This window comes from Falco rusticolus, chromosome 4, assembly GCF_015220075.1.
Source record: "Falco rusticolus isolate bFalRus1 chromosome 4, bFalRus1.pri, whole genome shotgun sequence".
In the NCBI taxonomy this organism is placed as follows: Eukaryota; Metazoa; Chordata; class Aves; order Falconiformes; family Falconidae; genus Falco; species Falco rusticolus.
Window position 1 is genome coordinate 38,797,729 of NC_051190.1, and position 21,612 is coordinate 38,819,340.

General features: G+C 46.4%; 1 protein-coding gene across 3 annotated transcripts in view; it reads left to right on the plus strand.

Annotated features, from left to right (window-relative positions):
* The window catches only part of MGRN1 (mahogunin ring finger 1), a 55,328-nt gene that overhangs the window by 19,487 nt on the left and 14,229 nt on the right, over positions 1-21,612 (plus strand). For all 3 annotated transcript variants that reach the window (XM_037385102.1, XM_037385103.1, XM_037385104.1), the window contains exons 5-8: positions 9,456-9,573; positions 13,585-13,651; positions 16,615-16,667; positions 19,026-19,073. In XM_037385102.1, coding sequence (XP_037240999.1) covers positions 9,456-9,573; positions 13,585-13,651; positions 16,615-16,667; positions 19,026-19,073 — 286 coding nt within the window. The remainder of the gene's footprint in view (positions 1-9,455; positions 9,574-13,584; positions 13,652-16,614; positions 16,668-19,025; positions 19,074-21,612) is intronic.

Genomic DNA, 21,612 nt, shown 5'->3' on the forward strand with positions numbered 1-21,612 from the left:
ATTATACTGACCAAACGTGACTGTTTCTGGATAGAGTGTTTTCAGTCTTCTGTAACTAGTAGCTCTCCCCTCAGAACTCTGTTGGTTGATTGGAGGAGGAGAACACAGTTTCTAGTTCACTTAAGAACAAGTTTTACTGAAATTTAGTGCCATGCACTAAGCCAGTGACTGCCACCAAGGCCGTTTTCTGTTCTTCAAAGCTTATGCAGCAAACATGAGCTACCGAATTGCTCTTTACATTTAATTTGAACAATTCCTAGGTAGAGTTTCTGAAAGTTAATACAACTGTCAATTTCAAAGAAAAATACAGTGTTTTTCTTTAAATATGAATTTTTTAATCCACCCTGTCCATGGTTCACTGAGAGATGGATCTCTGTTCTGATGGTGGAGAGGAAGCCTTTGTTGATGAGCCCTGCCTGCCTCTGCACGAAACCAGGATCAGTAGTCAGCAGTCATTACCTTGCTAACGAAATGTAGCTGATGATACTGTGCTGCCCTGCTAGGGTGGCAGCAGTCCCCGGTGCACTAAACCTTCGTGTCAAAAGATAAAGCACTCTGATGCGGCTCTGGCTTCCACTGCTGGCCTTTTATTTGATAAATCATACTTTAATTTCCCTGTAGCATAGAAGTGATGAACTATCTGTCTCTGCTGTGCAGTTCTTGGACAATAAATATTATGTAGGTGTGGGGGGCTGCACCAGAAGCCAGGGAACCTTCTGGAAAGCCTGATCCTGATTTCATGCAGATGTGTAGGTAATAAGGGCTGAGGGAAGTGAGATACAAATATAGACTTTATAAGCTGCTTTAATTCAACCCAGGCTATTTTTCCATGTGGAAGTGGCTCATGAAGCACGTCTTGGGGCTAGTGCAGCTGCCCAAAGTAGGCATCTCTGCTTCTCTGGATTTGCTGGCTGCTAGTAAAAACCTTTTGAAGCTCTGATTTCAGCTTTGCAAAGCAGTTCTGAAAGGGCACTGCTATAATTACTTAGATTTATTCTTTTCAAATTCTAGTGGAAAAAAAAAAATCTGGGCTGCATTCTTAGAGCACTAAGTGGAGTGAGTGCATTTTTAGTGCACTAATACAAATGCAGCTTCCCCCTGTCTGGGCTGGTAGCTTCTTCCTTTTTTCTCAATTTCTTCTGGTGCTAACAGCTACATTCAAAGAACAAGCCTGTGCAAAAGCTACACTATGTATAAATTAAAAACTTTTTCTGTTGCTGTGTCCAGCACTTGATTGGGAAGAAGATGCTCATTAAAATAAACTACTTTTTTTTTTTTTTTTTTCCACTGTCCTAAATTGATGCTAAATCCTAAAATGGGAGAAACTTTCTGGACCCTTGTCAAAAGCAGAAATTTTCTCCTAGTCCCCAGCCTGCAGCATGGCTCCTTAGAAGCGCTAAACAAGTTATTCTTGCTTCTCTGCTGAAACAACCACCAATCCTGATAGTATCAACACTCTGCTCATGTGAAACTCCTGCTAGGAACGTTGTTATATTCATACAACTTGGGGTGAGAGGGGGGAGGGAAGATGGCTCTCCTTGAGCAACAAGGCATTGCTTGTTGTAGAGCCTCTGCTCATCTGAGAGCCAAAAGGGTCAAGGTTCTGTCTTCAGGATTAGCTGGTCTCCATGACCAAGGGGAACCTTTCTCTCTGCAAGCCAGAAAGCTCCCTTCTGGAGTTGTTTGGGCTCTAGTTAAAAGCTGGTGGCTTTATCAGTATGTGCTGCCTGTCCTAACTTGTCTCAAAGGAGTGTTCAGCAAGACTTTCTCAGGTAATCGTGCTGGGAGATGTGCTCAGCTATACCATTTCCTAGCCAAGATCTTGGGAACATGTAGCTCCTAACTGCTGCCTGCCTCTTGTCCTGGACTCTTGAACTCTGGGTTTCACCAGGAGCTGTATCGTCGCCACTGTGGGACCACAGTTGACCAGTAAAGTCTGAAGGAGGTGAAGGTGTGGCTGTTGGTGATTGTAGAGGTGTCTCCACCTCTGCAGCCCCATGCCCAGGGGAAGGTATCCAGCACTTTCCGGTGCTAGCGCAGATATCTCTAGAAGCCTCTTGGATGAAATGGGAATTAGTTTAAATCTAGAGGGGACTGCTTCTCTCACCTTCTGAATGCCTTTTGCCCAGTCACTTTGTGGTGAGCCTAAAGATTCTTCAGAGCAAAACATACCAGTGTTTTGCACCAGCTGGTGCATTACCCCAGGGGTAAGAGAGACCAGATCTGCTGATGTCCACAGTCTCCTTAATTAATGGAATTAGCGGTGACCTGCCTCTGAACAGCTGAAGACCCCCAACATTTTCAGTTTTAATTGTTTTTCTGGTTGTGTCCATTTTCTTTGGTTCTGGAAATCAGCAAACTGCTGTGCTGTGCTTCTGTTCCCTGTGGCAGTCCCTGCAGTGAGCTTTGGCACAGCGTCTTCCCTGAGGATCCGCTCTTGTCTTTGGTTAGTGGTGGATGTGCTCTTGGGGAGTTGGTCTGTGATCTGGCTGGCCTGAAGAGAGGATTTGTCAGTTTGTCCTTTCCTTTGGCCTCAGTTCCCCGGCAGCTGGGTAGAAAGCAGGGAATTCCCTGGTTGGGGAAACCACCGTAAGAGCTTGACTGCTCACCTGTGAGGACAAGCCTTGTATTGCTCGGTGTCACTGAGGCACAGCAGTACCTGTCAGCTTCAGAAATGTCCTACAAACAAAGAGAAACCTGCTGTCAGAATCTGCGGTGCTAACTGGGGGTTAAGACTAGCTGGTTGGAGAGGCAGCTCCATGCCTGTGGGAGAGGCGGTTGGCATATACAGCAGGGAAGGGTTCAGCCATCTGGGCCAAAAGGGGATGGGTGACCAGGATGGGCCCTATCTATGTGGCGTGAAACTCTCTACATTAGCGTATAGGAGGTGCAAGCATGCAGCTGTGTGAGCTGTATGTTGACTACTCGTTAGTGATTGCCCATAAACGTGTAATGTCCCCCCAAACAAATGAGAGCGTACTCTGCATTGCATTTCCATTGCAGGGCTGGCAGGGCTGGCTCCTAGAGATTAGTTGAAATCTGTTCCTAGCCTGCCTTCTGCAGTAACTGGTTCATGTGTTTGTACCCTTCGATGTCGTCGGTTTAGGAGACAGGTATGTTTTTTGGAGCAGGCTGCAGAGACATCCTCTCTTTTTGTGTGTGCTCTATGAATGCATCCTCTCCTTTCCTGGCAAAAGCCTTGATGTGCACGCTATTAGCCTGTTCCTGGGAGGGCCCCCGGGACTTCTCCAGCTGTAGGTATCCTGCTGACTAGCAGGAAGGATTGTGTAGTTAAAACATGACAGCAGCGGCTGTTTCCTCAGGGGAAGAAGTCAAACCAGCCTTGTAGCTGGAAGCACTTGAAACAGCCAGCTCTAAAGACATGAGCAATCCAGGCAGATCAGGAGCTGATAATAAATATGACATGAGAGGTTTGAGTTTTGCAGCATGTTCTTATGAACAAGATCTTCCTCTTTGGACAGAAAAGGTTCTCGTCTGTATCCCAGTAATGTTGCCAAGCTCTGTTTTCTCATTAGAAAGAAAAAACACAATGAAAATAGGTCAGTCTAGCTCTGCAATCCTTGCCCTTTTTCAGGTCCGTGTTGTTTGTGTTGCTGATGCACAAAGGGGTGTACTGGATATTTATTTATTTGAAAAATCTCATTTCCTTGTTTGTTTTGCAATGCCTGCCGCACTCATCGCAAACATCCTACCGCAGTCTTTTAAGCTGACGGTGGACGTGACACTGCAATGATTATATATTCTGTCTGCATGTGGACGTTTGAATAGTTGGTTCACAAAATGAAATCCAACTGAAATGGGTAGCTCAGCACACAGCTGTTTTCACTAAAGCTTGCGTAGGAGAGACAGTCACTTGGATATTCCTTTGGTTTTTTAATAGCCTCTGTCTATTCAGGGCCTTTGAAAGGTGCTCTTGCTGCTTTTGGCAGCAGACTATGGTGATGAATATGAATTCTTTGTGCAGAGAGATTTCTTCTGTGTGAAGGCGAGTGCTGTTTTTTGCTAGGCGCAAGCCTTTACGGCCAAAGCCTGCTTTGATCCAGGCAGACACCAGTCCCCAAGGGAACGCTGTAGTGTGCAGAGTTCACAGGCTGGAATGCTAAATTCTATAGATTTCACCAAGCAGACAAACCCGCTGTTTTTAATAAGAGTTCTGGCCTTTGTGCCTCTCTGTGTAGCTGTAGTGTAAGCCGCCGGCTTTGAAGCCTGGCTGGAGCCGTGAGCACGGTGCTCTCGCCATAAGTTCAGCAGCTGAAGGCAGACCACGGCGGGTGCGGAGGGGCAGAAGCAGCAGGGTTTCAGCTGCATGGTAAGGTGTTTGTTTCCTCCTGGCCTGGAGTGGAAACTCAGTCTTAGGAGGAAGCAGGAGGGGAGGAGAAGCCTGGCAGGGACTGCAGTGCACACCTGTTGACTCCAAACTCTGTGTGGGAGCCTCTCTGGGCTGGATCTCGTCTAACTCTGACTGAGACCCAGGGCTATGGCCACGTTATATTTCAGTGGCGTTTCTTTTAACAGTAAAAATCACTATGAGTTGAGACACTTGTTCAACTCCCCTCTTCCCCAAGAGCTGACCTGTGAGATCCTGGCCCAAAATGAAAGCAGAGTGTGCAGGTGTGAGAGGGGGAGGCCAGCGTGCTTGCTCCACATTGACTCCTGCCCCCTTTGAACACCAGCAGAACATGACTGGCTCCCTCCTCATCACCTGTAAGAGGCTGCGGAGCCTGCCAGGCAGTCACAGCCTGCAGCAGTGGGAGAATTGATTCCTGAGGACCCTCTAAAGCTCTCGTATAACTCTGCTTTCGGTAACTCTGCCTTCTCCTCAGTTCACTGCACGTTGCCATGCAGTGTGCGCAGCTGTTACTGAAGAAAGAGGACTCTTATTTTTCCACGGGCTCTTCAAAGGGAAGACTGTCTCTCAGCAGTACCTTGGGGCAATGTTGCTACTTGCATCCTACTTTTCTCTGAGGAATGGGGTCTGGGCTGTGCTGGCGTAACTCTGAGGCAAGCTGGCTAGGATCCTTGCTCGGTGCCTCTCGGTCGGGGTCCCAGCACGCTTGTGGGAACAGGAACCATCTTTTGACTGTCTGAGGCAGCCCCAGTGCCAGGCAGAGCTGAGTGTGAGGAACGCAGCCGTGAAGAAGTCCGCACGAGTTGGGACTGGCACCCTGCTGAGAACTTCCCCAGGCGCTGATCTGGGATGAGCGAGAGGGGAAAACACTCCCATGCATTTGTGTCAAGTCTCCAGTAAGCATGTAGCAACAGAAGTTGAACTGCTTAGCCAGAGGTTCACAAACACTAGCATGCCGCTGGTGGCTCGGGAGCTACTTGAGGTCTGCAGGTGCCTGGTAGCGAATCTGGACTGGGTACAGGGAGAAGGCTGCAGGAGCCACGGGCTGTTTCTCTGTGCAGGCAGTGAGTGCTTCTCAGCTGACGGTGGAGGAGTGAGACGGGAATAATTTTGGTTTGTTTCCTGTTCTCTCAAAAATCACTGTGGTGTAGTCACAGGGCTGCTCATCTGCCGTTCTCCCATAGACAGCTGGTTTTGGGAGGTGGAAGGGGTTGACATGGAGGAGGGAGGGACACATTTGCTTTGTGGGAGTACAGGTGTGTCAAAGAGTTTACAGGAGGAGATGGGCTGTGTGAATCCTGAGAGCTGGGGGCTGCTGCTGCAGTCAGCAGTGTGGTACCTCGCGTTGCTGGTGATTCTCAGGCTGCCGGTGTGCTGGAGCAAACAAACAGGTTTAAAAAAATGTGATGGGGGACTTCTGTTTGGTGCTAAGCTGCTAGGACAGACCTACTTCTCCAATGTCCTGTGCTGCCAGTGATGGCAACGTGGTTTTGTTAGACCTCCCAGCTGTATGGAGACCTGGCCTGGTGCAGTCTGAGAAATAGCAAGCCAAACATTCAGATTTCACCTTCATGCAGGGAGAGGCAGCACATTGTTTTCTGCTATCTTTTATTTTAATACATGCTCTCTTTTTCTGTAACGCATCTCCACAGCTCTAGAGCTTCTCCACTATTGTTTGCTGTAAGCCCACAGCAGCACAGGCAAGGAATAGAAGACTTAACAAATACAGCAGATGCCAACTTAAAGGGCTGAGGGTGGGTGGAGACCACTTAGACATTAGTATGCAGGGTACTTGCTTTGTAACAACTTGCCAAATTGTCCTCCTGTGCAGCATGAGGAGTGTGTACTTGTGCAGTGGATCCCGTGCATCACCTTAGAAAGATGATTGATCTCTGTGACAGTCTAGGATCACCAGTGCTTCCAAGAAGTTTACCAAGCTCTTGGCCTGGTGGTGCTCAGCAGCCTCGGTGGTGGCTGCTGACTGGAGGTCTCCAGTGTTGTCTAGTTGTTCAGATCCAAGTTTGATGAGTTTTGGCAGTGGGGGCTAGGCAGTCACACAGTTCGAGGCGTAAAGTTCATTTGGGGAAGCCTCCTTGATATTTTTGTCATACTTTCAGCTCCAAAAATCTATGTGTACCTGGTTTATTTCTTTTCTCAGGGGCAACAAGTCTATAGGAGTATTGTTCTACCCTGTCCTCCTTGGAACAGCACTACTTGTTTTCCTGTTGTAGACTGATTTGGGCTTCTGGTGCTGTAAGTGCAGGTCCTCTGGCCCTCCTGGCACTCATCATCAGCATGTTTAGATCCTTGTCCCAGCTCCACTCTCTCCTCTGCACTTTATTTCCAGTAAGTTCATGGCTTGCTGTCACCTTAGATAAGCCACTCTTCCATCTCCTGCTTTCCTAGCTGTAGAGGGAGAATTGTTCCTCTCTGCAGTGCTGGGAAGCTTTGAGAGTGCCACAAAAGGAGCTAGATACAGACTTGCTCTATTCATTGTGCTTGACAACTCAGTAAATAAAACTTCACTCAATTGCTTGCTCTGTAATTCACACATAAAAGACCTGTCATTCTGATCTCTCCCACACCGTGTTTTAAATGCAAAGAATGGAGTGAGACCTAGTAAAGCAGCACTATTCCAGTGCAGTACAGAGTGGTCTTTGAGGGTAAGGTATTGCCATAAATAACATAACACACCTGCCCTGGCAGGAAAAGCGGAGTGCACATGGTGAACCTGGCCTTTGTCACAGCCCTCCAGAATTTAATGTGGATCTTGTGATACTTGATAAGCCTTCTGGATCCTCATAGAGTGCAGGAACTACAGTAGCTTTTCAGAGAAGGGCAGCAGTTCATGCCAGTGGGGAGCCTGGCTTTTCCTCCTTGGGTTTGAGAGGAATTAATAAATATTCATAATTTTTTGGTATCCAGGTTCTTACACCTTCAGCTGCAAAATGCATCCTAATCATCCTGCTTTCAGGTTTTGTGTTACAGTGCTGGCTTGAGCCCTGGAGGGCAGCACACTGTCTCAATGAGCTCTTGCACTCTGGCAGCAGGTAGCTGCCAGAGCTATAGCTCTTGAGTGTAAAGTTTCCACAGTATTGCTTAAAGCTGAGTTTCAAGGTTCAGACACGTCCTCTCTAATCACCTCTGCCATCCTCCAGCCCATTCTTCACATCTGGTGTGATGCTCACTTCTGCAGTTCTTGGTTGACTCTGCCCTGTGGGCTTTTCCCACAGTTTTTGCTTCACCCCCTCTGGAAGTGAGCTGCCCAGCCCTCTTGCTCCATGCTAACAGGAAACCAGAAGGCATTATCTCAGATGTAGAACAGCTTTGTATTGCCATCCCCTTCTGGTGTGCTGCGCTCCTCCACAAAATGTAGTTAGGCTGAAGGAATGTAGAGCTTTCCAACATTTGCTTATGTACCTGGTGATTTGTAAGCTGTGTCTGTGTTTCAGAACAGCTGAACACCCTCAAAAGTACAGAATCCTGTTTTTCAAGCAAGGATTATCTTTCCTTTGCCTCTGTGCACACTCTGTTAACTGCTCTGCTTGACAGGGCTCTGTACTGAATTGCCCACATCAAATGCCTCAGTCTCCTCTGATGGTGTCTGCTTTGCAGGGCTGGCAGTAGTACTGTTATTCTTTGAGAAATGGAATCAGCAAAATCTGAGGAGCTTGTTGTCAGGGGATCCTGTGTGATATCCCAAGTTGAATTATGGAAAAACTCAGCCTAGAGTTCCTGGTGCTAACGTGACACCTGTCCCCAGGCTGCCTGGTTGATCAAGAACAGTAGCAATCAAGTTTGAACAGTCAACAAGGCTTCAAGCTTGTAGCTCTTCAGTGTGTGGTGGCTGGAGGCCAGCGCTCTCGCAGTCTCACCGTGTGAAGCTCTGCTTAGGAAGTGATTAGTTCTGCTTAGGAAGTTAGCGTGCAGAAGAGATAACATCCCATTACTGTGATGGGCTGTTACAGCCTTTCTTGTAGGGCTGGAGCTAGACCTGTTTCATCACCGTGCTGGAAGAGGTTGTTGTTTCTGCAGTGTAAGCCTCTTGGGCAAGGGATCTCTCAGTTTCTCTCTGTTTGTCAACATGCTCTGAACACACAGTAGCTCAACAACAAAGGCTTTGGTGGTAAAACCAGCTTTCAGTGTTCCCAACCCTACTTTGCAGTTCACTGCCTCCTCTCCTGCGCCAGAACTGGCATAGCGAGGGGCTGTGCACACCCAGCTCAGAAAAAGGGGTGAAAACGTCTTGATTCTGCTTTGCCACTGAAGCCTGCTGTGAAGCACAGCGCCTGTAGAGATGGCCAGTGGGCAATGAAACATCTCTGATGGGGCAGACAGCACTGGGTGGGCTCTGGGTGCAGAAGATGGTGGGTGGTAGCTATGGCCCCATTCCAGAGATGTTCAACCCAGCCTGGCAGGGCTGGTGTTTCACAGTGCCAGGCCTCGAGGCAGCTGAAAAGTTCTGACTCTTTTCTAGGTGGTGGGTGTGGGGGGCTGGTTGGTGTCTCTAGTGGTGTTGGTAGCCCTGCAACAGCTCTGGGGAAGCACATGAGGAATAGAGGAGTGAGATTGAATAGCTCTTGCCTACCAGGGTGGTGGCAGGCCTGGCAGTGTTCCTCACTGCAGAGCTGTCCCGTGGAGGCATGGGAGAGCTTTCAGCACCGGGTTGGGTAGTGCATTCCCGCTGTTAGGTCATTGCTCGTTCTTCCTGGGTTTGCTGCAGAAGATGGGACTGTGCTGGGCTGAAAGCCAGCGTTGCCTAGGCCCTGGATTTAGTGAGCTAGCCTTTCCCAGGCTGCTGCAACCCACCATACTCCTCTGACACCCAGTGTTTCCGGGCAGGTCAGTATGGATCCAGTCAGACTGTGCCTGTCTGCGCTGCTTTCCCTTCCCTGTGCTCACCTTCTTGCTTTGACCTTTCCCTTCCCTTTTTGTATCCCCACTGAATGGCTTCCAGCCCCCGCCAGCTCTGCCTCTTAGAGCTGCCACTTGTGATTCCTGAATGGCGGACAGATGTGAATGAATGACAGCTTAGCAGAGAGCAATCATTTGTTACAGCAAGTTTTCTTTCCCCCCCTTTCTTCAGATACAGCACAAAGAATCCCTCTCTGCAGTCAGAGACGGTTCATTACAAGAGAGGGGTAAGCCAGCAATTCTCCCTGCCTTCCTTCAAGATTGATTTCTCAGACTGGAAGGACGATGAGGTAAGTCTTTTCTCAGTGTCCTCTTCTTCCCACGACCCTGCTGTCCCAGAAGCACTGGACTCCATTTAGTGCCATGAAGTTATGGGTGGAACATGTGCTCTCCCAGCTGCCATGGGATGTTTTGTGGGTGTGAGATGAATGGGTCCCTGGGAGGAGCAGGTATGAACACTGTGCGGGAACTGGGCAGATAGATCAGGTAAACAGGGAAGAAACCCCAAGAAGCAACTTTTGATATCGCTGATCAGTTGGCACCCCAACGTCTGGGGTAGGAGGGAGACTGCGGAGACTGGCACTGGAGCTTTTCCTGGTGGAACCTGCCACTCCTCACCCTTCCTCTCCCTGCCAGCCAAAGAGCTTGTGGGAACAAATGTCTGTCCTGATCTCTCTGTTGTGGTGTTTTTTGGGGTTTGGTTTTTGTCTTTTTTTGGCTGGTCCTCTAGAGCAGTGGTCTACAAAGTGGGATGCATGCAAGACAATTTGTTGGGATGTTGGAAGAACTTCAGTAGTACATGTATATATATCTTATAAATAATAAATATCCATATATTGGGAGTATAAAACCCCATTTTTTACTGATGGGATGAGTAGTCAAAATAATTTGGAGACCACTGCTCTAGGAGAGTCCTGTTCTGTTTAAGGGCCACATCCTGCGTTATTAAGTGTAGCAGTACAGTGAGGGGGGTGGGGATACTCTCCCTTCTGAGGCAGATTCACACTGGTGCATTGATGCTGAATAAGGGAATGCCTGCCTCCTTTTAGTTTAACCCATAACTGCAAACAGATGAGGGCTTGGTTTTAATTAAGCTCTGTGGCTTTTACTACGTAGCAAGATCTGTGGAATCCTATTAATTTTGGTATCTTCGCAACATTCCAACCCAGGCGGTACTCTGTCTTTTCAGCCTCTGAGCTTTGGCCCAAGGGCTTCCCCTGCACGTGATGCAGGGCAGGGAGGCCTTGATCTTTTTCCCTGCTCTGTGCAGAATTGCCAGAAGAGATTTCTGATGCAGAGGAGTCCATCTGTAGCTATTGCTAATATATTTGTTCCTGTAGACCCCTCTCCCAGGTCAACACTGATACAGTGTTCATTTCCTGACCCAAGCTTGTATAAGAGTATTGTTTATGTGAAGACTGGGCAAAAAAAAGGCAAAAAAAGAAAAAAAAAGAAAAAAGATACCTACTTATTAAAAAAAAACAAAAAAAAACCTTTCATGTATTTTGGAAAGACTGAATAGCTATTGTCTTGAAGTTGCAGTTATAACTATAATCAGTCCCGTGCCTTAACAAATGCCGTGGCGGTTACCAAGAGCCTGCAGAATCTGGTCTCCTGATGTCTTGGCTTTTCTGCCAATATATGATTTCACAAGTTCAGCCTACAAAAGCCTGGAAGAGCTGCTTTTCAATCCCTTCTGTCATCTTGAGAGCTGGAAAGTAGGAGCTCAGATCCCTTCTTAAAGAATTGAGAAGCTTAATTTTCACTTTTGTCCTGCCAGCAAGGTTTTAACTCCAGTACTAAAGTCATGTCCCTTTGACAGCTTAAAAGGGGAGATGCTGTGGAAAAGTAAGCTTCTAGCTCCCTTTGCTTGAATCTGCTGCATCCTGTCTCCTCTTTTTCATCGGTGTTACTGGGAGCTCTGGTTGTGGAGAAAATGTGGAACAAGCATTGTGATTCAGAAAAGTTTCTTCTCCCATTTCAGCTCTGTGTACATATCAGTCCTTGTCCTCTCAACTCCAGTAGAATGTATACCACTAAATCTTCTTAATTGGCCACTGAAATGCAGCATGTCTATTTGAGGCAGCTGGCAGAGTGTTATCACTCAGCTGTGTACAATTGCATGCTTCAGATTGCTTTCCAGCTTTATTGGTGTTGTCCAAAAACCCCAGATTTACTTCATATTTTTGCTTAGTGTAATACTTGCATATGATGTTGTTCTTGGCTGGCCAACAGAAGGGAAAATAATGTTATGTTGGGTTGTTATGTGGAAAGCTTTATAAAAGTTTACTTTGTCTTTGTAATATACTGGTTTGCTTGCAAGTTATAGTGTATGGCTCATGTTGAGACAGTTGTTTTCAGGTCCCTAAAAACTAATGTGAAATGGACCCTTAAGGAGGCCTTTTGTTTGAGAATGCAAAAGTTTATATCGTAAAGCAACCACAATTCTATGATGTGACTTTCCCTTCAAAAGGACAAGCAGTAACTGTTGTCGTGCAGTAATAAATCAGAGCAGGAAGCAAAGCAAAACCATAAGCTTCTTTCAGCAATTTTAATCAATTGTCCTCAATGAATTTTCCCTCTGTGGCATTCCATAATGGTTCAGCTGGAAAATAGTGGCTCAATCAGTCTCTTCTGTAACAAATACTGAGAGGTTAAATGAGATTTTTGTGTTTGCTCTGTTACTCTGCTGTTTTGGAAAAAGAATAGATTCTGGTAGTTTAAAAGAGGAATAAAATGTAAAACCATCATACAGAGGATGAAAATCAATATCTCTCAGGTTTGAAGACTAGCTAGGTCAAATCATAAGGTCTTCTCGCACATGCTTTCTGTTTGGAGTCAGGTATGCACGTTTGAATGGATGTGTGTACGTGCAAAGCTTTGTTATGCAGCCAAGAGTTGCTTCGAGAAAGCACTACATAAGCTGAGTGGCCCCAAAGGCATGCACCCTGCGCAAGGAGTGTGCAGCTATGGACGGAAGAGCAGCAGACTAGCGATTCCCTCTTCCCCTTGCACCTCCCGTGGAAGGTTGGTGAGCTGTTGCAGTCCGAAGCACATGCCTGCAGCTCTTGGCAGAGGCACAGCCGTGTGGCTAGTAGGCTACAGCACACTTGGCTTGTGGCTGACCAGGTATATCATCTCCCAGTGTACAGGTATTCATTTCAGGGTGAACGTTTAGGTTGTAATTCATTTGAAGAGGAACCATTTTCAGCTATGTTAAGGCTCACAGTGAGGGTCACCTTCCCTCCAGGCCGGGTGTTTTGGGTTGCTCTTTGTGCCAGTGCCAATGGCTATCTTGATAGTTTATCTTTTGTGAGGGACTGGCTTGAGAAGATCAGGCTGCAAATTATGTTGGAGCTTCGGGGAAGTGGAAAGAAGCCCCGAAGCACTACCTGAATGGTGCTGCTATGCTTCAAATTGAGTCTCAGTTTTCACTGGAAAACTGGAAACAAACTACCTGGAGCACCATGGTGAAGTGACATCTTTTTCTCTCTTGCCAAGGGATGAGGCAAAAATAGCCAATAATCAACAAAACACACCAGAAATCCAGTCTCTGAGCCACTTCTGTTCCTGGCATAGGACAGTGTTTGTAAGGTTGCATTTTTCTTGTGTTTGTAAGATGACACGGAGCTTTTGAAGTGTTCTAATGAAGTGCAGGGCAAAGGAAGAAATTGAGTCTGTTTTCCTTGCACTCAAGTGACATCTTAAATTTTTACTCTTGCTGATTAAAAGGTCAAGAATCTGAATTTCCTAGTGTGCCAAGAGATAGAAGTCAGTCTGGTGTTTCCTTAAAGTGTTGTGTGAGTTAAAATTTTACAGATTTTTCTGTGTATCTTCAAGAACTTCATATATGGAGTCAGGATTTCTTCTGTGGTGTAGGGAGCATAACGTGTACTGCTGTGCTATAACCAGTATATCCTACCATAGGCAAGCAAAACTCTGACACTAAATATGTTTTGAGAATCTTGTCCTACCACAAATCACTCAGGAGACTTCTAGGATATATGAATTAGTGAGAATTAAATACCATATAAAATTCAAAGGGAGATCCTTTGCTTTGCTAGCTGCAGCTGGTGTTCCGTGCTGTGTCAGCCTATATATGTTGTAGTTACTCTGGTTGACTGTTTGAAAGGTGGTGCCTGAATTTTAAATGTTCCTGCTCCTTTGTGTCCTTTTGAGACCAGGGTCTGGGGACCCATCAGAAGGAGCTTTCATTCCTCTGATGTTAATGCCATTTCGAGCACTGTCTTCAGGCAAGCCTGGTGTGAATTGTCTAACCTCATCTCCTTTCTTTCCCTCAGCTGAACTTTGACTTGGATCGTGGCGTGTTCCCTGTGGTTATCCGAGCAGTGGTGGATGAAGGGGATGGTAAGCATGGTGTGCTCCCTTGGTCTTTTTCAAAGTCTCCTTGAGGTTATGTGGCACCTTCAGAGCAGGCCACCTGCTGCAATGATGAAAACATTTTACTTGTAGCAAAGGCTTGGGGAACCTTTCCAGAATAAAAATATTTCAGGAGTTCACCTTAACTTCCCTGTGTTAAAAAGGCCCAGCTAACCACAGGTTCTTGCATAAAAATGTGCTTTTAAAAACAGCCTCAGTTTTTTACAGGAAAAATGGCCAGGTATGTAGTGTAGGAATGGTGTTTAGGGCAGCTGCTGGCTCTGCTACCAGTGCTAGGCACCATCTGGAGCAAATGACTTCCTTTCTCTTTGGGTTTTGCATTTGCAGTTTTCAAGGTGAGGAGGGGTCTTTTCCTCCTCTTTGAGGGGTAAGTTGTCTTCATAAAAGCTATAGTCAGCTAGCTGTAGGGTGGGCCTTCCCCTGGGAATGGACAGAGAAAAAGAGATGGTTTTAAAATGCTCGGGCACCACTGTTTCACAGCTTCATTCAGCGGTTTAAAATTCTCCTGCTTTTTCTGAAGGGTGCTGAATGGTTACAATAAATGAGCATAACCTTTGATGAGTGATAGTGTTGCTGATTTTTTTTAAAGCACGTTGCCATTTTGGAAAGTCCAGTAAATGTTTAGGTTGTTACTCACCTTGCACAGTATTTTCCTTAGCAGGTGTGTGCTCTTGGGCTCAGTCTGTTTACGCTCATTCTGAGCCGTTAGCAATAAAGAGGGCACAAGGAAGTCACGTCTTCTCTAAAACTGGGGGCTGTTGTGGTCAGCAGGAGCAGCACTTCACTTCTGCATTTTGTACTGTTTTGTACAAAATTTAAGAATAATTAGGGGAAAAAAAAATCAGTTGTTGATTGTGTTGTTTAGTGCAGTCACTTGCTCAGTTTCTTATGTTGTAGATGTGAAAGTGCCCAGAAACTAACTGCATTATTTTACAGTCCTCCAAACAGAGTGAAATAGAACCGGATGAGCCAATTTAAAGTGTGACTAACAAAGCACAGTGCAACATAAAGGAAATTACTTCTAAAGTCCATCTATTTTTAGTGATTTCAGGCACTGTTAGTAAAATTGACATATATGTATATTTCTTGACCATAAATATAAAACACCTTCCTCTGTTTATGGAGCTTTTGGCAAAGTACTTGTACTTTTCAATGTTGGCCATGCCTAGAAGGACCAAAAATAGAACAGGAGGCAGCATGGGAAGCATACATTTATGCACATGCCATGCCCAGTCTCAGCCAATAGTGTACTTTCATCTATTTTAATAACCTGGAAAGGCAATGGCTTTTAAATCCTCTCCTGGAAAGAATATCAGCACAAAAATATGTAACACTTGAGCAAGATTTGAGGAAATTTTTTAGTATTTTGGTTCTTTTTTAAGTGATGGGACAGGAAGGAGCTGGCCTTGTGTATTTAGAGCACCTGGAAAATTACAGCTGGCCTGTAGCTGCTTGTATTAAATAAAATTGAATAACAAATTAAACCAGCAGTCAGCGAGATGTTGGTTTGGACTGAATTCTGACAGGAGATGTTTGGGTGTCTTGAAGAATGTGAGCTTGTGGTGTTAGCCCTCTGCCATTCCTGCCGAAGGGATTGCTCTCAGGGAAGGGTGCAGAAGCCCTTCAGGGAGGGAAGGTGCTGCGCAGGATGGGTCACACAGCTCCAGCCACACACACTGCTTGGGTGCCACAGAGCATCTGAAGGGAAGCAGTGCCTGTTATCTCTTCCTTGGCTATACAGACTGCAGGGAGAGATCTGAGCTAGAACAGCCTTGCTTTTGGCTGGCAGTGTGGGGAACAAGAAGATGAGTTCCCAGTTTTAGCCCTCTTTTCTGCATGTTGTTATGTTCCTGGTTGCACCCAAATTGCCACGACCCATTGCAGTTACCCAGGAAATCTGCAGGCATGGACTTTTTTCTGCCACATCCTGCTGTTTCCCATTTTTTTGTGCCGTAGTCCAGTGAATGGTTCCTCTTGTCTCTGCTGTTCTGGGGGCCCGAAGGAAGCTGTTGAGCTCCTCTCCCTTTTAGACAACACAGGAGTTCTGCCTTCACCTGTTAACTTTCTGCCACAGTTCTCCTGCCTGCGCTGAGCACAGCCTGGGTACTCGTCCGTCCAGGCAGGATGAGGTGGTTCTGTGCTTTCCCTTCCTACACAACCTCTGTCTCCCATTTCCATAGGATGAGTCTGAACGTAATTAAGCCAAAGGGTCCAACCAGTTGGATCTGAACAGAACCTGGGAGTGTGAGCCAGAGAGGCTGGGATTGTACCCTGGCTTCCTCTGTTCTGTACTTGCTGAGGGAACTGTGAATGCAGTACTGAAACCTCTGAGAGCCCCTTCTCAGTGCTGTTGGATGAAGAGGGAAGCCTCAAGTTTGGAAAAAGGAAGATATGTTTGTGTTTGGGGAAAAAAATCAGAGAACTGGAAGGAGATGTTTCAGTGTCCAAAATTGGTATGAGAAATAGATGTTTTATAAGTGTGTTGGATTGGCATGAAAGAAAGTAATAAGTAAGATGGCTGGAAGTGCTGCCAATTGCTGTTAAACCAGATGGATTTATTAATCTCTGTGATAAATTCAGGTAATTAAAAACATGAATTTGAGGAGAGTCGAATCTCACTGAACGCTTTGTTTTACTTCCCCTTTACAACCTCTGAAAACAAGTGGGATAGTTTGGAGCTCCCAAACTGTTGAAGGCATGTCTGTGGAGGGGTCACCGCAGAGCCCAGCAGGGTTTTGTTCTTGCTCTGCAGGAGTGGGAGATCCACCGACCTGCCAACCAGATAAGAAAAGTTTTAAATTTCAGGAGGAGATGAAAATAGAACAGATGGTGGTTTAGCAGTTGTGAATTGGACTAAAATTCAGCTCGAAGTAATTTTATGCTTGTGCTGTTTTCAAGGTTTAACCAGGATTGCTCTTTCTTTTTTGCAGTGGTGGTTGAGGTGACGGGTCATGCCCATGTTCTTCTGGCTGCATTTGAAAAGGTACACAAGTTCTTTTTTCCCCCCTATCCCTGTATATGTAAACATTTCCATGGGTCATTAGTTTGAATTTATATAACACTTAGCACAATAGAGCCCTGGCTGGTGACTGGGGTTCCTGAGTGCTGTTGTAGTACAAATAATTGCTTGCAGCAGCTGCTGTGCAGTCTGTAATTACCATTTCTACCTGAGCTGGTCACTCAGCTAATTGTAGCTGGTGCTTCCTGTGTGTGTGGAGAGGGCATGCCTCAGTGGCTGTGATGTTTGAGGGTGGAAGGTGTTGACCATGGCTGCTACTGTGCAGTTTTCCAGGGCCTCGTGATCTCTTTGCAGAACCGGATCTGCTGTGTCCAGACCCTGTTGCACCATTGTTTGGCCATAGTTTACATGTAGAACCAAGCCCTTTTAAAGAATTAGGATATATCCTGCATAAAGACTTTGAGCTCCACTACTTTTCAGTGTCATTTTTGATGTAGCTGACTGCTGTCTACATGGTAAGGCTAAGCCAAGCACAAGCCTCGATAACAAAATCTCTTCCCATGATAATTGGACCCTGAAAACAGTTGCAAGATCGTACCACACCGTGTTTTGTCTGCTTGTGGTAATACCGCAGACACATATCCTGGCAAGTGGTACTTGTAGTGGCATGCTAAGATGAGGCAAGAGATGCTGGAGCAGAGCTGGGCATGTCGAGGGGTTCAGCATCAATGCTGTGCTGTTAGAAATTCCCCGCTTCCAGGCTGGCGTGTGGCTGACTTCTGTTTCTCAGTCTGCTTGGTTCCTGCCATATCCCTGAGCAAGTTGCCAGCTCTTATTCTGTTCCTCCTAGGTGGATAATGTGGATGGTGACAAGCTGAGTCAGAGGGCATAGGAAGCACAGTCAGTCCTAAGGAAGCCCTGAACAGGTGAAGATTAGGGCTAATTCCCTAATTAAGCTTGGAATAGGTAAATTCCACCTAGTGTACAGAACCTCTGAGCTCTCTGGATGCACAAAGGTGATGGCAAAAGCCCCCATAATATTCAGGGAGCTGAATGAGGTATGCGGCAAAACTGGGACCAAACTAAACCTGGTCAAGCCATTCCATCAGTGCTGGGTTATATCCCCTGTTCGGGTCTAAGCTCAAGGATTGAAAGCGCTTCCCTTTCTTTTCTAGTCTGTGTGTGCTGTGAGAGGGAGATGTTGTGTGGTGGGGCCACTTTTTATTTCTCATGTTCCACTGAATGCTTAAAACAAGATCAAAATCTTTCTTTTTATTAAAAATCACAGGGCAAAGTACGTGTTAAGTTCTTTCCCCTCCCTGTTTGATTAAAATATATTCCCCATCCTTAGAATAATCGCAGATTTTGAAGTGTAGGTCTAAATCCGGAGGAGGTCTTTGCTAATAAGCACTGCTGCTGATCACCAGAGCATGTTCAGAGGACAGACAGACCAGCAGGCCTTGGTAACTTGCTATTTATATGTATCTTTAAGATCAGAATAGTAACCTTGGTGCTATGCCTGGTCTGGCCTTGCAGCCCTTCCGAAGGCAGAAACTTGGCACTTTGTGTTTGCCTGGAGAACAAGACCGTTTTGTCTTTTGGTGCAAGGTTGTTGTCCCTTCCTTCTGAAACTCCTTCAGCACATCTGCAACTGTTGACAGCAGCAGGGCCTGCTGGGCTTTCCCCTAAATCTCCTTTCCTGCTCTCTAGACTGTGACAGAAAAGTAGTTGCTTTCTTTCAGTTTAGTTGGCCCTTGTGGGTGATGGAGAAAATAGAAATAGCACGGTGTTCCTATCACTAGTTCTGACACCAGGTACACACAGAATTGTCCCAGACGTTCCTGCTGCCACTGAACAAATGAAAGGCTCGAGGTGCTCCCTGCAGCTCTGAAGATGGCAATGCGGAGCACGTGTGACTTGCTTCTGACTCCATCCAGTGGACAAGCGTTGTTCTCAGCCTCATGCCAGTCCCCTGCTCTCTTGAGGCTCTGGCCTCAAGAGTGGCTCTGTAACTGGATGTTGTTTAGGATGTTAACAAATATCCCCTGCCAAGTCTTGCTGGACTGGTTGAAGAAGTGTTTGCACCCAGTTGGACTCCTTGCAACCTGAAAGCATCCAGTGTGCCAGGGGATTTTTGTGTATGCTCCGACCAACTTCAGCCAGGTTTAACTTGAGCCAAGTCTGTCAAGCTCTGCACTGCAGCAGACAAGGAGCGCTGCCATACCCTGTTCCACTAACTCTGCTTGGAATGATAGTCATTCAGGCTGTCCCAGTTAGACATATGCCACCTCCCCTTAACTAGAAGACACCAGCTCTGATCATGAATCTGTTTTAATTTGTACTCTTCAGTTATTTTAATGCATTTCCTTTTTTTCCTGCTAGCACGTTGATGGCAGTTTTTCTGTGAAGCCTTTAAAACAGAAGCAGATCGTAAGTACCTGTTCCCTGTCTACTGCTTGATTAAAGACCTTTGCTTGTGTCCTACTGGTGCTCTGCTGCACCCAGTGGGAAGCTCTGGTGTTAGTTCACTGAGACCCTGAGATCTCCGCTTGTTAGCTCAGATATCACAAGCAAAGGCAGTGTGCTGCTGGCAAGGCTTAACGTTGGATTGTTTGTTGCACAGCCCAGTGTGTGTAGGGGGGGCAAACGTGGCAGCGTGGGACTGGTAGAGCAACGGTGCAGGTCTCTTGTGCTTCTCTGGGAGGCAGGGTCTATGTATACATCTAATCCTCCCTATAGTTCTTGCCTTGCTGGCATTCGGTGCTTCTGGCAACGCACATTGCTGATGCTTCCATGTCTCTATAGGTGTAGGTAAATTAGGCTTGCGTAAGTATGTGTTAAGTAGTATGAGGCACATCTGGTCATTGAGCACTGCCTGATCTCCTTAGGTTCTGTGTTTTGTGCTGTGAAAGGGTATCTTTGCGTACTCCCAGTGTCCCATGTGGAGGCTGAAAACTTAGCTTTCCACACGTGTGTGTGATAAGTTATTGGAAGATTGTCTTCTCTCTGCACAAACTGCCCTGTTGGGCCCATGGTATCTTTGGAGCAGCCCCAGGAAGTGAAACCTTTTAGCTCATCTTGCCTGTCTCCTATGAGTATCCTAGTACTTGAGCAGTCACAGACATGGTTGTTTTGAAGCTGTTGTTTATGTACCAGATTGCACACATTATGAAGGGAAGAAGGGAGACTGGCAAACGGGGAAATGTCAGGAATCTGTAGCCCTTTTTTAACCCATCCTGGTGTGGTGTGATGTGCAGGAGCTGTGTAGTGCCTTATCAAGACTGAAATTGCAACCAGTCTTGCATAGAGAGAAATACATAAGCACCTGCAAACTGCTAAGATTGCCAAGAATTTCAGCTTATGAAAGGAAATCCAGTAGTGATCCTGCTGCAAGGATCAGCTTGAAATGTGATGGAAAAAGAGATGAGATTTTGGTGGCTGATCCCTTCACCTTTAAGTATGTGCTGTGCTTCTGCTTTAAACGTGTCTGGCTTCAGGTGCTTGCAATTGGCTAGGGTTTTCTGATCTGAATTAAAAAGCCTTTTACTACCAAGAAGGTCATTAAGTGCCTTGATTAGACACTTTTTGCTCTAAGACGTTTCTTCCAGTCCCAAGGTTAGAGAAGAGTCACTAAACATCAGTTAATCATGTCAAAATCGCATTCAGTAATTCACTCTCTGCCTCACCAGTGCCATGCAGAGACTCACAGCCTGCCCTGCAGCCTTGCTTTGCCTAGTGACAGCGGTGTTAGCCCTCGCTGCTAGAGCTTTATCCCAGCGCTAGTGGTGAGTTACTTGCTGCTCCAGCCTGACGTCTGTTCGGAGCCCTGTGCGTCCTGAACTGACCTGCACTCCCCTCCCTTCCTTGGTACTTAACTTGGCAGTGCTGCAGCATGATCTCTGGGCTAGCTGATCAGTCTGGGTCCCACGAGTATTTTTAATGGAGACAGAGGCTGTTTCGGGAGTCTATTGAGCATGTGAAGGCAGGTTTGTAGTGGGAACATCCAGAAGAGCCATGCTCTGAAGGGGGAGCTTCGCACTGTGCTGGAAGAGGCTGCCTGAGCGCCGAGGGACCAGAGCAGTGTGATGCCAGCAGTGCCTCTTTCTCACATATTCTTCTGATCGGAGAAGAGCATTTGTGAGCTGATGAAAAGCTGCTCATTTATCATGCTTGTGGGTTTTGGGGCGGTTTTGTTTTTTTTTAAAAGCAGTACTTACATGGCTGTGAGCTCTCTGAGTCCGTGTTGGATTACTGTGCACACTAACACAGTGTGTGTACCATTCTCCTTTTAGTGCTCCGGACTCCCCAAATGGAGGGCTGTCTTGCTTGGAAGTGCTCTCCAAGGAAGTTCCCACCCTACCACAGTATGGTTAGCTGACTCCTGCAGTGAAACAGTGTGTGCTTGTCTCTCTTTACTGGCAGACCGTGTAACCTTCCCACTCAGTGTTTGGTTGCGGGGACTTTTTTTTATTGGCAGTTTGTAAAATGTAGTCCTTATATGTTCTCTGCTATGGCTTTTAAAATAGAAGGAAGCTCTTGCTAGAAGAACACACAGTACCACTGCAACTGAGGTAGCATCTGCACCCATAAGGGTATAGAGTATATGTCTGGAGTAAACCATCTGTATAACATTGTACATTCTTCACCATCATTTTTCTTTTGCCCTCCCCTCCTTACCATTGCCAGGATTGCCAGGTACCTTTTGTGCGCATCAATCTCTAAACCTCTGGGAGCAGGAAGCAGCAGCTAATGAGCTGAGCTGCTTTGTTCTCTCACCTGAGATCAGTTATAATGTAAGTACCGATCTGTTCAAAGAAATTCAGCATGGATGAATACAAACAGATGGACCAGCAGAAAAACATGACCTGGACTTGGCTGGTGGCTCCTGTGTGCATCAGCTGAAGCTGTATATAGCAACAGAAGCCTTTGGAAGGATGACGTGGTGCGGGATGGGTTGGAGAAGCGTGAA